Raw genomic sequence first — 22,060 nt, 5'->3', positions numbered from 1 at the left:
GATATAATCATTAATAAATCATCTATTTAATCATTTATCAAGCCACCCGTGAGCCTTTGAAATGACCCAGAGACATAGAAGGACAATGCTGCCAAGCGAACACCTTCATACAGAGCTGCAACTGGGGCAAGGCAGTCGCCCTGGTTGCAAAGCTGTGAGGGGCAGAAAAATGATTGAAATGCATCGCCACTCGAGTAATGATTTAATTTAGCAGTTCTCATTTTTTTTCTTTTGTCAGCTGATTGCCTGCCCCGGGCACTAAAATGCCTAGTTATGGCTCTGTCTACATATGCAGGGGTACGGCACGGCCCCTTTTTGTAGGCAATTCAAGGTCCTCCCACAGAGTCTGACAGAGGTCGACAAAATGCCCTATACAGACGCAATCAAGCTTTTAGATCGTCATCTGGTAAATCTAAGAAATGAACCATGGTCCGGTACACCCTCTCTCTGTATCGTCGGTGTGGCAGCCGGGGTCTGTCCATCCCAGGCTCGCACTCAAGCTCTAAAATGACATTTGCTGCTACTGCTGCAAATCCCAGCAAATCCATACTGTAGTTTGTTTATTCTATTTTTTTTTAACACCAAATAATTAAAATGCAGTTTCAAGGTGAGTTATATACCTTTTCGTTAATTAAAACCCTCCTTTTCCAAGGACACAATTCCTTTTAAATTCCCACGCAAACAAAAGAAATAGTCACAAGAAGCACTGCTCGTTAAGATATAAACATTATTTCATAAATCAACATAATATTGTAAATCACATTAGCACGATTATTTAATAAGAAAATAGGCATAACGACGCTTGAAAATGCCACAATGAATGCTACATTCCGATTTGTTCATTAACACTGGAGTTATCAATTACAAACTTAAAAAAAAAACACATTGTGTTATACGAATTGCATACTTTTATATTGAGTTCAATCATAATCATAATAGTAATAACAGTAATAAATGAAATCATTAAAAATACATTTACATTTTGGCATTTTTCTTTCTTTTCTCACTGCATCAGGCTCTATTTATTGACGTTGTTGGTGTAGTTTAACCTGATGGGTTTGGGTGCTTGCAACCACTCTCTGCTCTGCCTGGGCTAAATCCCGCCAGAACTGAACAGCTATAAAATCACTGTATTACACAGAATTGTGTGTGTGTATTATTATTATTATTTGTTTATTTAGCAGATGCCTTTATCCAAGGCGACTTACAGAGACTAGGGTGTGTGAACTATGCATCAGCTGCAGAGTCACTTACAACTATGTCTCACCCGAAAGACGGAGCACAAGGAGGTTAAGTGACTTGCTCAGGGTCACACAATGAGTCAGTGGCTGAGGTGGGATTTGAACCGGGGACCTCCTGGTTACAAGCCCTTTTCTTTAACCACTGGACCACACAGCCTAAACTAAATTAAGACGCATGGTGCATTGAGGAATAAGCATGTACACCTGTGTTAATCACTTTATAACAATAATGTTCTTGATTACCCTAGTACTGTACCTTTTTTTTTATTTTATTTTATTTTGTTTTCACTGCAGGTGCCATAAACTAAAAGTGTTATTTTGACAAAAGGATATTTAGAGTGTGTCTCGCTACATGAAGTGGCTGAAAACCAGGAATTTTTAAAGATTTTTAGCAAAATGTTGGGACACCAGGACCTTTGATGGAAAACCGGGACATTTGCTCACCCTACCTGTAATCCAAATACATGTAACTCATAATGAACAGCTCATTGTATTTGGATCCCTTATTGCAGCTTGGGCCCCAATCAAACAAAACAAGTTGACAAAGAAAGCCTAATATGTGTATTTAGTTTTAGGGTAGAACTATAAAAAAATGTAATATAAATATTTGAACAATTTAAACAAAATAATTTTTGCTCTGTATAACCAGAAACAAATAATCCTGGAAAAGATTAAGACTTAAGCCTCTGCAAAGCCCAGAAGAGATAACACAATTTGAAATGTAAATTTCCATTGCTCCTTAACTTGTTTGAAACTAGCTCCTTTTGTTCTCCTTCTGATTGGATATTGCTTCTTAGAATTCAATATCATGCTAGGATTATTTCCTTCAAAAAATCTATCAAACACTTGCACAAGACAACACAGAACCAACTACATGAGGGTGTGTAAGACTTTGCTGACATCTTTAATCCAAAAAGCCTTCCATGAATGTCAGTTTACTTTAATGGAACAAGTACCAGTATGCATTATTAGGATAAAGAAATCGATTTGTTAGCATTTTAAGTTTCTTCTTTACTTTCAGTTGTAGGTTTCACAATGCAAATGTCTTTCTCGTTGATTCAGGAACTTTGTACCGATCGCTCCTCTCTGACAAAATAAGCTTTATTCAGAGAATTTTAACCTCTGTGTGATTTGAGGGGCAGGAGCTAGGGCTCCTCCCCTGTTATATCCAGCAAAAAAAATCAGTGAATCACCCTATTTAAACCCTGGCATGCACCCTTATACTTTGTCTTGCTTTTCCGTTTGCGTGTCGTCACACAGCTCTGTAGATCCTACTTTTCGTTTTCATTTTCTGCTGTCTGTGCTTCCCTGTGCTGTGCCAGGCTTTGCTGTGGGAACTTTTGTGGAAGTTAGTTGTCCATAGTTTGTTTTTGATACGCTTTGCCATGCATGTCCCGGCTTTGTTACAGTTTGTTGTGCTTTTACTATGGGAAACTTTTATCCCCTACTTTTTGTTTCCAAATGGAAGATGATCAGCATGGTGACTGCATTACTCCTCTCGCTGGACATCATTCAATTAAAAAATCCATCACAAGGTTGCCGGGGGAGTCTATCCGTCCTGTCACGTCCACTCCATCTGACTGAACCTGCCGCCTTGGCCCTTCTGATCCCGCCGTCCTGGTTATTTAGGCTTCATTTGCTATTAATTCTGCCAGGCTCCATGCGCTCCTGATTCCGCTGCCTCCCCTCCTCCTCAATAATCACATGTCCTGCTGTCCGTATTATAACCCTTTCCATGGGCGTAATCACATCTAGGCCAGGCTAGGTAGCATGCTACAGGAAGTTTAACCCTTTGCGGTCCTATGTCAGAACTGGTCCGACATTGCAATTTTCCCTTTCCGGTCCAATGTCGGACCCTGTCCGATATCATCAAAAATACATAAAAAACAGGTCTCTATCGTTTTTTTCTCCGGAAAAAGCCGAGAAAACCATTCAATTACCGAGTGAGACCGATAGGAGCCGAGAGAAGCCGAAAAAAAAGAAAAAAAAGATAGCCCCGGCGCCACACAGATAACACAGACATAAACAAACAAGATAGCTGCTTCTGCATCCAGCGCTCAAAGAATATCACATACATTTGCAGAGCTTTTTTTAGATGTTGTGGTAATAAAATAATGGATCGCATTATTGAGGAGTTTGGTGATAAAACGAGTGATCAGGAGATGATTTATCGGTATGCACGACTATGAAGAGGTATGTGAAAAATACAGCGAACTAGGGGTGGGGCGGGGATGGAGATGCAGTACTGAGTGTCCTGTTGATATGCAGTGCCTTTTAAACCTGTTTTACTGTGAAAAGAAATACTTTAAAACAGCGCGTCTAAAATAAACTGCGCGTGTGAAAATAAATTGGACCTGACACGCCTGAGACGCACTGAATAAATGGACCGCTAAAGGTTAAAACAAAGGATTATACAATTGCTGTTTTCTTAATTAAATAGCCTGCTACACTTGTTTTACGCTTTTAATTTTCCATGGTTTGTTTTTAATATGCTTTACCAAACTTCCCCCTGCTTCAGTGGTTCATCCGACACTCCTCCTCATATTAGACACAATATTATCAAAGCAGCCAAAGGTAACGTCAACCAATACTTATTCAGCAATCAAACAGTGCCATTACTTTTTCATACATGCAACTATTGCAGTTATGCCCATTCCCGTTCCATAAGCCTACTTTTTCTAAATGATAATAGTCTCCAACCCCGATAAACTGGAACGTATCCACACTCACTCACCCACTCAATCCTTCCAGATCAAGCAAACTATTTAAAAAACGGAACTTATTCGCTCCTGGGGCATTTCAATTTCGCCATTTCCATTATTCCTCAAGCCAGGACCTTCATAGCTCGCTGTACACAGCAAAGATTCCGGCTCATCAGAATATCGCTAGTATGCCCAGAGTGGGGTCCATCTCTCTGCCAGAATCACCAGAGGTTTCCTCCCACGGGGGGGAGGGGGGTCTCTCTGCCGAGCAGTGAGATTAGTCCTTAAAAAAAATAAAAGAAAAAAAGGGGATTATTTTATTATTAATTGTCACTAATTAACCTCTATTTTATTTACTAACCCTTCTCTGCATTGATGGCGCACAGCCAGGGGTCCTCTGACTTCCGGAGCCAATGCAACGCTCCCTGTGGAATCACCTAGTGAAGCCTGGCAACTTTACATAGAAAGGACGAGAACCTGCAGTCCCATGACTGTATGGCTCACCAGGCACACCAAATGGACGTGCTTTTACCAAGTAAGACACTTGGGGACCACACTATAACTTTTTAGTTTAGAAACTATAGAACATAAATAAGTAAAGGTTTCCAAAAGGGAAAACCTGCAGGACTAAAGGCAAGTTTTCTATCTACAAGACGACAGTAAGCATTTCTCGGGTTGCCAATTAATACTCTCACTATCGTTGATTTCTGTATGTAAACCCCTAAGGCTTGGTGGGATATTTTTTGTTTATTTTAACTCAAAAAATGGGTTTCCACAATGGTGACTGACAAGATTGGTACAACATTCATTGTGATATAAATCTTGGCACATGGAATTGCAATTTCCCCAAGTCATTCTGTATTGGTAAGGTGCTACTGTAAGAAGGCTTCCTCATTAAATAATTTGGGTATATATATATATATATATATATATATATATGAAGATAGGATAATTATATGTTAAGGTACACCAAGATATTTAGTACTGTAAGTAAACAAGCGGTCTGAGTGGGCTAAAACAGACAGATGTCCCACACCAAAGCACCAAAAACCAACAAGTTCAACAATGTTGAGTTGAGTTGCCATGGACATAATATATTACCCCCACAAACATAGCTACCCTTGCATTAATATTCATTTTTATGTGGAGACAACCAGAGAGGAAATAACTACTTGACGCTTTTGCGTTTCCGGTGATAACTGCATATAATCCATTGTTTGTACTGTCAATATATCTTGTCAGAGAACATTTATTCTTTCAGTGATAATTCAGCATAGTTTATTGTAAAAATGAGTTTATTCATGCAGGTTTAAATTGTTATATAATAATAAGACAGTCTGTTCATGAAATAAATAGTAAGTAATAAGTTTATTATAAAAAACGCAATTTTCCATAATGCCTGTAAATCATTTTTCCCTACATGTAATACAATTCCAGTATCAGCTTCATCAGATAATGTTGCCTCATTATGGTACTGGAATTTAAGATAATATCCCAGTAAATCTTGATTTCAATTAACTGTTTTCTTTCATGTTCAAATAAAAACATGTTTAAAGACAGTACCAAGAACACTGGCACACCAATGAATAATACAGTAACTAATACATAATGCAAAAATGTTGCATCCAACAAAGCAAAGGAAAAGCAATTGGTTTATTTTACAGAAGATGTACAAATATTGTTTTTTATTCTAAAATATAACATGCCAATCTGATAGGTAATTTACTGTGCAATAATTCTCTATTATATTGCTGAAAACGTACCTGAAAGGTCTCACACTTTCAGTTTTGAAAAAGATAGTTTAGTAAAAGAGTAATTATAAATGAAACGAGAAAGGTTTTTGAAAAAAATGTGTTCTTTACAATCACAAACATAAGGGCTAGCTGAAAAAAAAAAAATCTGCAAAGCGGTGCTTCAGATAGGGAACTCACTTTTAAACTAGATTACAATCGTAAACATCAAGCATATTAGGCGCCTCCATTACCAGAACATTCGTCAGTCAAATGGCTAGTATCTCATTCGTCATTCAATAAACAACACGTCCAGTGATCAGCTAGAGAGGGCATTATATCCTCGTTACCTCGTAGGGCGAGGCCAAAGGAGAAAGATGTAATGCAAATATGTTTCTAATTTAATAAATATTGTTCTTTCTCTCGTATCAGTTTTCCTGATTGATCATTTAGCATTTGCAAAATGAGTGAGTAAATGCACTAAAAAAAAAAGAAAAAACTAATTGACAAAAGCAAGAGCTTAGAACTAGAACATTCTGAGACTTACCTTTACTCTATCTGTGGCTTCTACTGAGTAGCTCACTTGAGATTTGAAACCTGTAAAAAGAAAATGTGTTATTTTGATAGAAATAAAATAATAATAATAATCTTACATTACCCAAGATTTAATTACAATTAACAAAAAATAATATAATATACAGTATGTCAGCATGCGACTTAACCTGAAAGTTATTTAAATCACAAACTAATCTATGCCCTTGTTACTATCAAAAAAGTAAACCAATCATAGACAAAGAAGCCATCCTCATTTAAATACAAAATTGCAATTTTAGGATTAACTGTTTTGATTATCCTAAACCATACTTGCAATCTTTTCTTTGTAAAACTTTAGGTTATCTGAAGTTTAGCAAGGTGTTCATTGATATTAATTTTAGTTTTGTTTATTGATTGCAGGGTTATGTTTTGTAATCATTTTGATGCCACTAGTTAATGTTAATTAGCGGGTTTAAAGAGCCTATATTCCTATTTTTTGTTTTTGTTTGGTTAAGTTGGGAAGGTTTACTTTTTTAACTATTAGTAACTTTATCATTTAAAATTGTTGTTGTACACGCAAAATTATACAGTTACTGTTAGGGTTACCTGATTAACGTTTAGTCATCCTTTGAGTCCTGTGATATATTTCCTTAATAAGCCATCAGGTCTGATAGTCACAAAAGAAAAATCAGCGCTCTACACTGCTTTCAATGGCGGTGATATTTAGCACTGACAATTACAAATACAGTTTTCTGAGGTTGAATAAAAAAACAAATAAACAGCTGGGCAGTGACACTTATGACTTGTTGGTAAAGACACTTATTGTAATCTAAATAATAATGCATTCAACGCACTCGTTTGAGTGAAGACAAAAATGTGACTCTATGCAATGTTCACATGTTTGATGGGATATTAAATGTGCTGGAAACTCAAAGGTTGAAAGCATTTAGACAGTCTAATAGTGGTAAGTGGCAGTCTTACCTCGTTAATCTCCTTTACATTCTCACGAGAGACATGCTAATGCAAACAAGTCAATCAGAGTTTGTGTTTAGTAAGATCAAGCTTAGAGGGTAGTTTAAAATCCATTTATTGTTCTAAACATTTTTATTCCAGTAACATGTTATACATTAATAAAACTAACCAAGATTCAAGTAACAGTTTAGCTGGTTAACTTTTAAATTATTTAACAACCACTGCGTATTAATACAGCTTTTATATCCTTACACAAAAGATCGTAAAACAAAAATTTCTTAAGTTCATTGTTTTGTATAATTTATATATATATATAGATATATATAAAACATTTTAGCAATTTCCTGAAGAAGAAATAAAGCAGGCATTTAGTGCTAGAAACAAGTAATTCAAAAATTTAAATGTTTACAAAAAGATTTCAGCTTTATTGACAAATTATGGCAAAACATATTTGACAAGTTATGGTCACCTATTTAGATAAGCTTACACATGGAATGTTATGTGCTTTTTTAAAAACAAAAGAAAGAAAAAAAAGAAAAACAAATACAGGTTAAACACCGAACAGATCACTTAAAGTTAGCTCCATACATAGCTCATTACTTTCAATCCCATTAAACAGCATTTTAAATGAAAATGTACAAAGTTAATATTGAACATCTTAAAACTAACAAATATTAAAAATCAGACAGTTTAAAACAAGTTATCTACAGCTTGGTTATCATCTAATTCATAAGTCTCTTTACAGTCTTTCCTTGCCCCACAACAAGAACCCAGATTTAGCTTGTTTGTCAAGAAGCTTCGGCTCTGTAAATTCTGCATGCTTTTTCTAATGATTGAAATACACACAATGATTGACAACCAAGAGTACAGCATCCCATTGCATGGTTTATCGACAAAGCTTGCCAGAGTTTTTGTCTCGTTTTGTTTTAAGTCTGTGTTAAAAAAAGAATAATGCTGACTTTGTTGCATCATTTTCGATAATACAAGATGTATGCAAGGTACCCAAGAGCAGAAATCCCAAGGGTAGAAAAGAAATTGACTATTACTTGTCTTGTAGTGGCTTATGTGGGGACCACTGGATATTAATACAGTCTTTGAGAGGAGGTCACAGAAGAGGAGCACCTTCAATATCTACCATAGGGGTGTTCTCTGTAGCCCCCTCTGGATAACCTTGCTGGTGGTGCTTTGAGGCTAGGGCGGGTCGTTGGCCAGTCTTCATCAGCTAGAATTTGAACAAAATGGGAACCGAAAGGAACAAAAATAAAAAAGATGGTAGACTGATAGAAACCAGGTAGATATCATCAGAAAGCTGTATAAAACTACGTACTACAATCATGTAAATTTGCCAGCAAATCAGCTACGATCACAATGAGACTTCCTATTAATACCTTGTTTTGTACATCATTAGATTTTAAAAGTTTTAAAGTCCTTTAATCTATTTTTGTTTTTGATTAGGGCATATGTCAAATTAAGTTTACTCACACCCGATACAGTCTGAATTATTGCACTTACAGATCTGTTTAGTCTATTTTATTTGTATCTACTTTTACAACTAACAAGCCTGCAATGTTTAATTGGATGGAGGCCATCAGGTTACATTTTGTTGAATTATACTGCAAGGTATGCATTACTGTGAACAATGGTAAATTAATTATACTTAACTTGGGTTTGTATCTCACATTTAGATTTGTCACTACCCAAAGAAACATTCCCAGTCAAGATTTCCATTAATCTATCCCAGGCCTGCCTATTAAAAAAAATGCAGTCTCTGTAGTCTAAGGTTTTGGCCTACATAAAGTAACTGACAGATCAATCTCATTGCTTTGCCAGTATCAAATTAGTCAATGCAGTGCTATATTTGATACTGAAATTATAATAGTAAGCATCTATACCCCACAAAATGCCTGTGTTATATTTTTGTTTATTAATGCTCCTAGGCATGCTTTGTATAAAGACGTACTGGTGTATTCAATAAAGCCAACCATAAGATAGGAAATACTTAAGACACCAACTTAAGTAAATCTCAGACATTTAAATTGTTGTTTCTTCAACTGTGGGCTTTTCCAATAGGTTCCATTTTGTGGGTGGAATTTAAGTGAATTTATTTTGTGCTGAACAGAAACCGTTACATTTTTCAAAGGATTTAAAAAAAAAATACTGTACCTTTAGTCTGTTTTCTAAATCATGATTTTTATTCAAACACTAAAATGAGCAGTTAAATAATAAAGTTTTAGTGCTGTATGTGCTATATTTGGTTCAAGGGTGTTAAGGAACAAAGAACATTCTTAAATAGTGTACCTCAATCTGTGATAAAGCTTGTTGTGATGTTTTGTTTTTCAAGGCGTTATTTTCACTTTGACTCATTCACTTCCTGTGTTACAGGTAATAAGTGACCCACCGATATGCAGCATGTACTTATTACCTCTAACACAGGAAGGACATTTATAATGTTTTGGCAGGAAAATGTACTTCAACTGAGTCCCAAGTGAAAAAAAAAGGTAAACAAAAGGGAGAATATTATACTAATGGAAAATCAAGGACACATTTGTAAATTATTACCCATTTAAATAAATTATAATAACAAAAATATTAAATAAAAACACAAAACCTCCCATTGATTTTTGATCCACAGTGACACTGGCACAGCTGCAGCAGTGTTGTGACATCAACAGAACTGACACCTGGCACTGTAAAGCACACACTGGTACTAATCTGTGTGCTCACTATCCCTGTGGAGATCAATTTAAGGCTGTTCAAAACTGATCTGTCCAATGTTCCAGCCCCAAACTCCAAGTCAAGTCTCAAGCTGGAATCAAACAAATGAATTGTGTCTGAGGTCCATGAAGACCAGGCAGGAAAAAGAAAGAAAAGCAAAAGCTATTTTTTGTGATGTCAGTTATTGATTTGTTTCCTCATATCAGAGTGCTAGAAGAAAAAAAAAAACACATGGAAAGAGAGCCTTACCGTAACTGTCATATGCTTCTTCGCTTGTTCCGTGCCCATACTCATAATATTCAGGGACACTAAAACATAATAGGAGAACAATCAATGAACAATCAACACAGGAACCTCAAATACAGAAATATGATACAGAGAAGATGTACTTTTACAAAAATGAAATCCTCATTAACGTGCGTGGGTCTATTTTAACTATCTAAACATAATCCATACAGAAGTGTATGTAAAAAGAAAAGCTTTACCAGGGTCTCTGTGTAATCTAGGAAAGGCCTTGGTATTTTTTCTGCACCCACATAATGGCTATACTACCCACTGAGGAATGAGACGTTTTGTACTTACTTTGGCTTTGATGTAGCTAGCCTAAGAATGAACCCCATAGGTTGGTTTCACAGACCCCGATTAACACTAACCTTGGGAGACCTAATTTTACTTTAGGTTAAGTAATCCAAGATTAGAGCTAATCAGGGTCTGTGAAACCAGTTGAAAGTTGTTCTATCCTGAACTTATCTCAGACTTTTAACCGTGCATTAAAGACACTAATCATTTCCATTGAACCATTCATGCTATTCATACTGCTCAAGACACATAATCATGTTTTTACTCAGCTACTGCAACAGCACAGACCCAGTCTTTCCTTTCCTTTTAGCAGTGCTGCTAGAGTCCTTGTGGTGTTGTGTGCATGCAGCTTTGGGATTGACATTTTTAGAGGTACTAAGTCAGTGACTTATGATCTTGTCAAAGACTGACAGCCTGGACATGATTCTGTAATGCTGAGAATGAACTTCCAACTTCATCTTGTCCCATAATGTAACAGCTTTAGGCTGCTAGCAGTGTTAAAGATGATGATGGAACATTTTAACAGCCTGTCTAACTCAGGGCAGGCATAATTCAACGTTGGTTGTATGTTTATTTATACATACACAAACATAATTTACTGTTGCTGATATACTGTAGAAAAAGGTATAATGTTTATGTAGAATGGCTGGTAGCAGCACTGAACACTAACTTAAATTATGCAACAGGATATTAACATTCAAATGAAGAATTGTTTTTTGTATGGCATTGTGGACAAGATGGTCGAGTGGTGATGTTACAGACCAGGAAGTAACCGCACACAGCAAGGTACTATGGGGCGAGTCGCAAATGTGCTTGTTTTTCTTTTATTATAAATACAATATTTAAACAAAAACAAAACAAAACAAAATGGGACGGTGGCTAAAATAAACAGACAGTAAATCACACAGAACAAGCACCGTGCTGGTTGAAATCCAGCACGAGTAGCAATTGTATATATATTTTCAGTTCTTACTTTTCAAGTTCCATCTCTGAACGACCCCAACCCCGACTGAAAGATTCCTGCCTCTTTTATGCAGCTGTGCCTGAGCTTGATTGCTTGTCAATCATTCAATCATGCTCAGGCACATTCTACACGTGAATTGATTTGACAAAAAACAGACTGTTAAACATGCAAATCTGGTGTCAAATCCTGTTTTGTTAAATAAGGGTGTTCCTCAAGTATCAATTCTTGGTCCGTTAATGTTTATTCTATATATATGTTTAATAATTCTATATTATATATATATATATATATATTAATAATAACATTTAATATTGTAAGTACCATCTCTATGCAGATGATACCATTTTATATTCATGTAATCCCTCCCCCTCTTTGGCAATCAGAAGTTTGCAATCTGATTAAGACTCCATTCAACAAGCTTTAATTAATTGAATGCTTCTTTTAAACTCTAGTAAGACCAAAGCGATGGTATTCTCTGCTACAAGGACAAATGCTACTGTTGATTCAACTTTAATTACTTTAGATAACAAAGCCATCGAGGTAGTTGACAACTATATGTATCTGGGTATTTGGCGGGATAGTAATCTTGATTTCAAGGCCCATATTGACCATCTTGCAAAAAAAAAAAATCATGATAGGTTTTCTGTATAGACTCAAATCTTGTTTTTCTGTAGTTACAACAAAAAAGGCTAATTGCTTGTATAGTTCTACCACAAATTGATTATGGTGACACAGTCCATAGGTTTACATCGCCCTTAACATTAAGCAAATTGGATCCCATATATCATGCAGCCTTGAGATATATTACTAATTCAAGTTACAGTACTCATTACTGTGTGTTATATGGTTTGGTTGGCTGGACCTCTTTGGCATTGCGAAGGTTAAAGCACTGGTATATTTTTTTATACAAGGCTATTCTATGTAAGCTACCTCCATACATAAATGAATAATTTATAGTCTTAGATTGCATTCATCTTTGTATTTTACGGTACCTAAAGTGCATACTGAGGTTGCTAAAAGATCATTTGCTTATTTTGCTCCATGGTCTTGTGAATTACAGTCTAAATTATGAATTACAGTCTAAATTTTAGTTGCAGTCCCAAATAACTTTAGTACAATTCAAGAGCATTTTATTTTTGTATTTGTATGTTTTAATTGTACTGCTGCTACCTTTCTTGGCTAGGTCTCACTTGCAAAAGAGGTTTTAAATCTCAATGTGATTTTCTAGTAAAATAAAGGTTTAACCCTTTGCGGTCCTATGTCGGACCATGTCCGACATTACAATTTTCCTTTCTGGTCTGATGTCGGATCCTGTCCTGTTGTTTTTTCTCCAGAAAAAGCAGAGAAAACCTTTCAATGCCAGAGTGAGACCGATAGGAGCCGAGAGAAGCCGAAAAAAAAGGGAGTGGATCTGAGCAATACACATAGTCCCTTCACCACTAACAGGCACTGAATAAATGGATCGCAAAGGGTTAATAATAATACTAATAATTCAGTGGTGCAAATAAAATACATTTAAATAATAATAATACAATCAACACAGGGTGTACCCCCATCACACATCATTTAATAATGCTCCATAATTTTAGTAACACTGTATCTGTAATATGCTGTAATCATGGAGATCTACATTTTCCAGAGAAATACATGCTTTTTAACAATTCATAAGTTGCTTTTAACATTAAAACAGTGATATATCTGTTTCATCATGATGGAGGTAGTTGATTTATACACACATGAGAAATGTTTAATGCAGGGAAATTTTTCATGCATTTTTTATTCAGTTCCTTAAAGTGAAAAGATTACCTTTGAGTCTGGCTGCCATAACTTTCATCATATGTGTCATATGTCTGATCATCATATTCCCCATCATATCCATCATCATATCCCTAGTAGAAAGAATATATATTGTAAATAAATATTAAAAACGTCTCACAAAAAAAAAAAAAAAAACTGCAGTGTTTTCTTAGATAAAATCTGAAAACCCAGAACTTTACAAATGACTGATCATTTTGTGCTTTATCATTTTGAAAATCAATTATTAATTCCACAGGGCCTCATTCCTCCCATTAATAATATCTCTGCATAGTATGTGTGACAATTCCAATACATGTTTCACTCAAAATATTGACATATGTTTACAAAGACAATTGTTTCCATGATAGTCAATACAGAAATGTTGTTTCAGACAAACTCCTGCAATAAACTCTGAAACTGACCGAAGACACTTCAAATTGCATTGACTGAAACAATACCGATGACACAATGTTTGTCTTCCTTTCCCATTTAATCTCCTCCTCCATGGTGATTAATGGAAGCCTCATTGGAAATGATCAATGCATGCTCACAAATGCAGGGAATATCATTGGAAGCAATGAAACTAAAACAAATCCCTGTAACCCTGTCTCTTTAAACCCTTTTTATCCTGGCTCCTCCAGCAGCTGTGGTGGGTGTTAAAATTCTGATGCAATCTAGGATTCAATTGGAAATTATGTTCTTGAGTGTTTCAGCAAGGCTATACGTCTTTACTTATGTGTCAGCTTAACACACAATCAATGAAATAATATTAAACTTGTTTCCCTTTTTCATCTGTTACCTTCAAAAAAGAACGATTTCAGGACTGGCACAGTTCACAATTCAGACAGCACAGTTTAAAAGTAATGACCAGAGGCTTCTGCAGCTGAAAAAAGTATACAGTACACCCCTTCCAATTTTCAAATAGTTTTAAGAGCATATTAACATTTCCAGTACACAAGGTGGGCCAATGCAAACACATTGCCAAGACTTTTTATTGCCCTAGAATTTCACATGAAACAAGCGTTCATTCTGGTATTAAAATCCATGAGTTAACAGTTTTTTAGTTGCTCTTTGGCACATCATAATCCTGATTTTGGTTTCAGTCCTGTTTTAGGGACTTGGGAAACATTGATTTATTCTCAGATCCTAGGGGCTTCATAAGATTGCCAAACTTGGGCCCGGTGTACTTTCTACAAAGACTGAAGGTTGACTTAGAATATGACCCTTCATAGCCTCCAGATCGAATTTAGTTAAAGCTAGATTTGAACCCATTCCCAAAGAGAACGTTTAACTGATTAATACTACTGAGTTACTGCCATTTATAATAATGACAGAAGGGATTACATTTCATTTCTACACCTAAAACTTAATTGTTTAGTGAAGGTCTTTTTACTGACTCAAATGTATCGGTACAACAATTATACAATGAAACCCCTTAGGGCATCATGAATAAAGTACAGATTTAAGCAGCAGGAATCAGGGAAAGTACAACAGGGACATTCCTTAATGTAGCACTTGAGCATCATTGTCTTTCAGCAGAGGGCTTTAAATAATGGTTTTTGTTTTTTATAAAACCAAGTGAAGTATATGGAGAAAATTATAACTTAAATAAGGAAAAGTAGAAAATCCAGGCCAATATTTTCATATTCTCTCTAGCGGTATTGTTTCCATAGTTACTGCATTCTTTGAGTTTCTATCATTGCCAAGAAAAGAAACCCACTCAAGTTTTAAGATGTCAAATATATTTTGTGCAGAAAAAAAACTGTTTAGTGGTCAGCAACTAGAAATTGTAAAGATAAGGGTCAGATCAAAGCTGATAGTGTTCAGTTGCTAAATATTATTAATTACAGTATAAGCCCATATAAAAGTGAATATGCAAATACACGTACAATTGTGCAGAATACTTTAGAACCAGGTACTGGTAGCACTGGAAATATATAGTGTAATTGAGGTACCCCGTATAGTGTTAAACAGTTGTGCTTTTGGACAATGCGGTTGTAGCTACTTCTCAGGTCAGGTTCACTTGGTGTAAGAATACATCAACCAACCTGGGAGTGCACTGTGACTTTAATAATTGGGAAGGTTCCCATGCTAAATTAGGCATGGTTTATGTTGGTCATTGGGTTGTATTACTGTCACTTTAGGCTGAGCATGGGATCTAAGTGGATGTGATGTGATTGGTTACAGGTTTTAGTTGGGCAAGAGAGAGAAGTGAGCAGGCCCAGCGAGAGACTAGAGGTGCGCCCAAAGAGAGAGGTAATTAGTGACACTCCAGCCCTTTCTGTAAGCAGGCTTGAATAAAAGCATTATTACTCCCCACCCAGGAAATTAGGGCTAAAACCGGCTACTCTGTGTGGTGATTTCCCCATGCTCAAAAGATAGGCCCTTATACATTTATTTGCATTGTAAGGGTCTCGATGGGGGTAAAAATGTTTGAAGTGAATGTTTTCGTGCAGTATTTCTAAAAGTGAATTGTAGTCAAATTACCCACCCAATTTTATTTTTTGCTGTGACGGGCACAAAGATGTTATTTTTTGCTATAACATATCATAAGCACAAATAACATGGTTTATCTATGAAAATGTATTCTCATAAGCGTTGTATTAACTAGACATCTAATTGGTGTTGATTCAATTTTAATATTCCCCTGAACTATGGTATCTGGTAAACTTAGGTGGTTTTTAAGCCCATGGCATACAGTTTAATCTGGTTGAGCAGAGCTGAATTATGTATCCCATTTCATAAGATGCTATGGTATTGGCTAAGCACAATCTGCAATCACATGATAATTGTATCTCTGCATGCCAATTTTGAAATTTTACAGAAAAGCTATTATGTCTGTGTTATATTTTCTCCAGGTGTGACCTTAAGGAATCTAAGCCACAGTATACATTTTATGATTTTGTCTCAAATGGAATGGAATTAGATTTTACAATGTCTTACATGTTGTTTCCACAGGCAAAATACATCTTTTTCCATTTGGCCCACCTGTTATGATACTACAGTGAGTGTCCTCCCACTGTTAAGTAATTGAAACTAACAAAATATCCATAAATATCCATAAATCTTGCACTTCAATTAACAACATAAAGAAACATGTTATAGCAAACATATATTTTAATTTTAAAACAGACCTCTTTTGCTACATGAAGTAACCGATTGGTAATTGACAGGAAAAAAGACAATGAAGGGAAGAGGACAATTGCACTTTCCAGGTGAAATAACCCAGGAAGTACTGTTTAAAAGCATGGTTTGAAAACAGAGATTTCTTTAACGTAGTGTAGTACCACGTGTTTCATTCAAAACAGCACTTTTGAGACCTACCGTAAAAAATGATGTATAAGTCGCACTGCTGTATAAGTTGTCTAACCTCAACCCCCCCCCTTTTTGAGACAACAATTTCAGGAAAAAGCCTATAGGTGACACCGGTATATAAGTCATTCCCCCCTTTTTAGGGTCCCCTAAAAATACCTAGAAAATAGACTTATGCAAAGGTTTTTACAGTATATACAGAATGGATGTGCATGGCAGAAAAAAAAAAGAATGGAACTATTTTGTTAAATACAGTTACTAGTTGTTTATATTGGTACGTGCATTTTCTTTGTGACATCCGTTACTTGGTTTACATTTGTGTGAAAGAAAGTGACAACAAAAGTAATCCAAAAATGCATTGGCTTGGAGACTCATTTACACTTTCTTCTTGTGTGGCACTGATATAAAATATTACTAAATTAAACTTAACAGAAGTACTGACTGGATATATTGTATTTGCTTGTGCTCAAATAACTGTAACAGCTTATAATTCAACGATAAATCGAGCTGCCCTGTCTACACCCTCTTTCCTCAGATCTCTCTATCCAGCAAGATAACTGCTCACATGTATGCACTCTGTTGTATTTTATGTGATGTGATCAACATGGCAATGTTTATGTAAAGTTGTTCTGAATCAGTACCAAAAAAATGTGTTGCAAATCTTAATATCAATTAGCATTTAGGCTCAGTCCCTGTCTTCTATTGGATTTGAATGTTTTCGCAACACTATTCCCTACACCCCCACTCGACCTCTCCGCTCCGCCTGCACTAGAAGACTAGCTCTACCTCCGCTACGCTCCCCTGCCTCCAGAGCCCGCTCCTTCTCCACCCTTGCTCCGCAGTGGTGGAATGACCTTCCTACAGATGTCAGGACTGCCCAGTCCCTGACCACATTCCGGCGCCTCCTTAAGACTCACCTCTTCAAAGAGCACCTGTAGAACTCCTCTGTTTGTATCCTGGGACACTATCACCCTTCATGTAAATGTGCTTTATTTTGCTCTTATCTGCCCCTATTTTACTGCATTTAATCCTGTACTTCAGAATACTGTAATCTGCCAAGTGCTTAACCTGTAGTACTTTGTATTTAATCATATCCTGATGTAACTATCACTATTTAATCATACCCTGATGTAACTATCACTATTATCTGCTGTATTATTGAATTGTGGTTGTCACACTTATACTTTGCTTGAACAAAAGTTATTGTATTTCTTGCTCTTATTGTATTACTTGTATTGTAACACTTGAAATGTATTTGCTTACGATTGTAAGTCGCCCTGGATAAGGGCGTCTGCTAAGAAATAAATAATAATAATAATAATAATAATAAAAATAGAAGAAGAAATGACCTACTATCCTAAAGCGAATCAAGAAATGTTCCATACAGGGCACATATTGAATATAATAATTACACTACCACTGTGATGTTAAGAACTTTAAGAACTGTATCTGAATCCAACTACGAAAATGGTTTCAGGGCCATACAATGCCATAGCTTTCACTTTAGAGATCTAATGTAATTGTAATCCAATGCTGTAAAATTAACGATATATATATATATATACACACACACAGTGCCTATAGAAAGTCTACACCCCCTAGAACTTTTTTCACATTTTGTTGAGTCAGTGCCTGTTTCATGCATTTAAATGAGGATTTTTTCCACTTATCTACACACCATACTCCACACTGTTAAGGGGAAAAAAGGTTTTATTGAGAAAAAAAATATATATTAAAAATACAAAACTGAAAGATCATAATTGGATAAATCCCCACCCCCCTGAGTTAATACTTAATGGAAGCACCTTTGGCAGCAATTACAGCTGTGAGTCTGTTGGGATAGGTCTCTGCCAACTTTGCACATCTAGATTTGGCAATATTTGACATTCTTCTTTACAAAACTGTTCAAGATCTGTTAAGTTCCTTGGGGAGCGTTGATGGACAGCAATCCAAGTCATGCCACACATTTTCGAATGGATTTAGGTTGGGGCTCTGACTGGGCCACTCAAGGACATTGTTCCTCTGCCACGCCAGTGTAGCTTTGGCTGTGTGCTTTGGGTCGTTGTCATGCTGAAAGGTGAACTTCCATCACAGTTTCAGCTTTCTTGCAGAGGGCAGCAGGTTTTGCTGCATTCATTTTCCCTTCTATCCTGACAAGTGCCTCAGTCCCTGACGATGAGAAACATCCCCATAACATGATGCTGCCACCACCATGCTTCACAGTAGGGATGGTGTTCTTTGGGTGATGTGCTGTGTTGGGTTTGTGCCAAACATAACGCTTTGCATTTAGACCAAAAAGTTCAATTTTAGCTTCGTCAGACCACAAATCTTTTTCCCACATGGCTATAGAATCTCCTGAGTGTTTTTTTGCATACTTCAAATGGGATTCAAGGTGGATTTTCTTGAGTAATGGCTTCCTTCTTGCCACCCTATCATACAGGCCAGATTAGTGGAGTGCTTGGGATATTGTTGTCACATGCACACTTTGACCAGTCTTGGCCATAAAAGCCTGTAGCTCTTGCAAAGTTGCCATTGGCCTCTTGGTAGCCTCTCTGATCAGTCTCCTTCTTGCTCGGTCATCTAGTTTGGAGGGATGGCCTGATCTCGGCAGGGTCTTGGTGGTGCCATACACCTTCCACTTCTTAATAATTGTCTTGACTGTGCTCCAAGGGATATTCAAGGCCTTTGATATTTTTTTATACCCATCCCCTGATCTGTGCCTTTCAACAACTTTGTCCCGGAGTTCTTTTGAAAGCGTCTTTGCTTTGAAATGCACTACCCAGCAGAGGGAACCTACAGGAACTGCTGAATTTATCCTGAAATCATATGACTCACTACAATTTAACACAGGTGGAGGCCACTTAACTTGGTGTGTGATTTTGAAGGTGATTGGTTAGAATTTAGAATTGCTATTACAAGGGTGGTGGACAGTTATCCAACCAAGCTATTTCAGTTTTTATTTTTAATTAATTTTCTACAAATTTTGAGAATATTTTTTTCACTTGGAAGTTGTGGGGTAGAATGTGCAGATAAATTAAAAAAAAAAACTATTTTAATGCATTTTAATTCCAGGCTATAAGGCAACAAAAGGTGAACATTTTGAAAAGGGGTGTAGACTTTCTATAGGCACTGCATATATATATATATATATATATATATATATATATATATATTATTAAAATTTAAATATTCACCAGACTATACACAAATAAAATTATTTTACTTCTGAAAAAATTACATATTTGACCATATTCCAAGTGCAATTTTTTTGGAAGGGAAATGGAACTATTTGAAAACCTATAGTTTCTTAGTTTCTTACTAATAGTTTTGTAAAATGAACTTCTTTATTGTCATTTTCACAAAACAAGTTGTAATAATTTATATATATATATATATATATATATATATATATATATATATACTAGAATACTTTTTATAATAACAAAGAGAGCAGAACTGAACCCTTGGTAATGCCCAAGAGTAGTAAATGCAGTTACTATACTATATCTCCAGATATGCTTAAATAGGCAATGAAATATAAGCACACTATTTATTTATTTATTTATTTATTTATAAAAAAACAATTGCATAACCTAAACTAATAATTATACATGGAATGGGTGCATATTTTTAATGTGGGAATCCAACAGGATTAGAACATATAACCATATGTTACATGTCATGAATCGAACTACATGCTACCTTTACCATTATACAAAGTTTAAACTATTGTTTTCTGGGTGTACAGGATTACCCACATGTATATGAAATTAAAATGTAATAAATGACGCAGTGGTCAATGTAGCCTATTTATTGAATTATATCTATTATTTTACATGTGTAGCCTACTTAACAGGTTAATCAATGCATCTATAAATGGTTTGGTCAGTGATTGAACCATACCAAATGAATCTCTCACTGCAACATAAACACAATCCTTGATGTGACAGGCCGATCTGATATCCAGACCAAACGTTTAAATCGGGTCGGTTCATGTGGCTTATAAACCTTCTGCAAGATTCCTATAGGATATTCTTATATATGGATTTGTAGTACTTTGGTATATTACTCTCAATAATAATAATAATAATAATAATAATAATAATAATAATAATAATAATAATAATTGTAATTGTAATAAGAAATAACATACACTGTTAATAAATGCTGTAAAATTACAGAAAATGAAGCACTGTAACCGCTATTTAAAATTGCTGATAAAAACCTTAGCCTCAATAGATATTGCAGGTGATCGCCTGGTAGCAGATTTCAATTCAGGTCTAAGTTCCTCGCATAATTCTAGTATTTCCTGCTATGTGAGGTAAAACCTTTTAACAAACATGTAATCTGGGAAACTGTCTAAATTTGTTCAGGGTCTGATATAGGGCTGACAGGATTTCTGCTGCCTGATTCTTGCTCTCTGACGCCTTCTCCGTAAGCAAAGAATGACAGACGCCTTCCTACTACTCCCGTGTATAACAATGGGATAATGCCACATTTTTTAAAAGCTGACTTTTAACTGGTTTTAGTAACGGTCCATTGAGAAGGTGCTAACAAGTGTCCTACACCTTCGTGGGTTGCATGGATTATAACATTAACACAGCAGTGTGGAGTAGTGGTTAGTGCTCTGGACTCTTGACCAGAGGGTCGTGGGTTCAATCCCAAGCTGTACCCTTGAGCAATGTACTTTACCTAGATTGCTCCAGTAAAAACCCAACTGTATAAATGGGTAATTGTATGTAAAAATAAAGTGATATCTTGTAACAATTGTAAGTTGCCCTGGATAAGGGCGTCTGCTAAGAAATAAATAATAATAATAAATAACAACAGGAAAGACCATTTAGACTATTTAGAAAATGTGTTAATAGCACTGATTCAAGTACACAGACTGACCTTTGTGGATTAGATAATTTGCTGAAGAAGGGTAACAGCACTGATATTATGGCAGAAATGGTACTAACGCCAAAAAAAAAAAAATAATAGTGTAATGACTGACTTTTTTAAAAAATGTACTGTTTTGTTTACAAAGGCTTGGCTTTTCACTTCACTAACCATTACATGGACTTACAACCTGCTGTGCATAATAAGTGCAGCCCCTACTTAATGAGGCAGGATCTTTATACTTTAATACTCATTTGGAAAACCAATTAACTGCAGCTCTATTGAACAAGTGAATAGGAAATAAATCAAGTGGTAATACATCAGTTGAAAGCCCTAGCTCTCTGTAATTAGGATACTGAAGGTGCCCAAGGTCTTGAAGTGTGAAGCTTTAATATCAATTGACAATTTGTACCATCTATAGCAATTAGCCATTTTATGTCCTAGTGTTGTGCCACTTCTAAATATTCCAAACAGAAAAAAAATTATATTACAGTCTGCAGGACCATGGTACAATCTTTTCAAGTTATCAATCTAACATCCAATCTAACATGTATTACACTATGTAACACAATTTTTGTTCCTGGGTAGTAAGTGTTATTTCCTAATTGCTTATGCCTGAAAAGTATAGAAAAT

General features: G+C 35.8%; 1 protein-coding gene across 6 annotated transcripts in view; it reads right to left on the bottom strand.

The window, feature by feature from the left end:
- LOC117402636 (KH domain-containing, RNA-binding, signal transduction-associated protein 2-like) overlaps positions 1-22,060 on the bottom strand; it is a 172,147-nt gene that overhangs the window by 16,639 nt on the left and 133,448 nt on the right. For 2 of the 6 annotated variants that reach the window (XR_004544476.3, XR_004544478.3), the window contains 5 exons: positions 13,244-13,326; positions 10,144-10,202; positions 8,226-8,401; positions 6,221-6,270; positions 3,976-4,226 (listed from right to left, as the gene is read on the bottom strand). Coding sequence is in view for 3 of the 6 variants with exons in the window: in XM_034003976.3 (XP_033859867.1) it covers positions 8,304-8,401; positions 10,144-10,202; positions 13,244-13,326 (240 nt within the window). In the remaining 3 variants the exon portion in view is untranslated. The other 4 variants (XR_004544477.3, XM_034003976.3, XM_034003977.3 and 1 more) reach the window with 4 other exon arrangements.

The sequence above is a fragment of the Acipenser ruthenus genome, chromosome 5 (genome assembly GCF_902713425.1).
Source record: "Acipenser ruthenus chromosome 5, fAciRut3.2 maternal haplotype, whole genome shotgun sequence".
NCBI classification, from domain to species: Eukaryota; Metazoa; Chordata; class Actinopteri; order Acipenseriformes; family Acipenseridae; genus Acipenser; species Acipenser ruthenus.
This window is presented reverse-complemented; position numbering and strand designations above follow the sequence as displayed.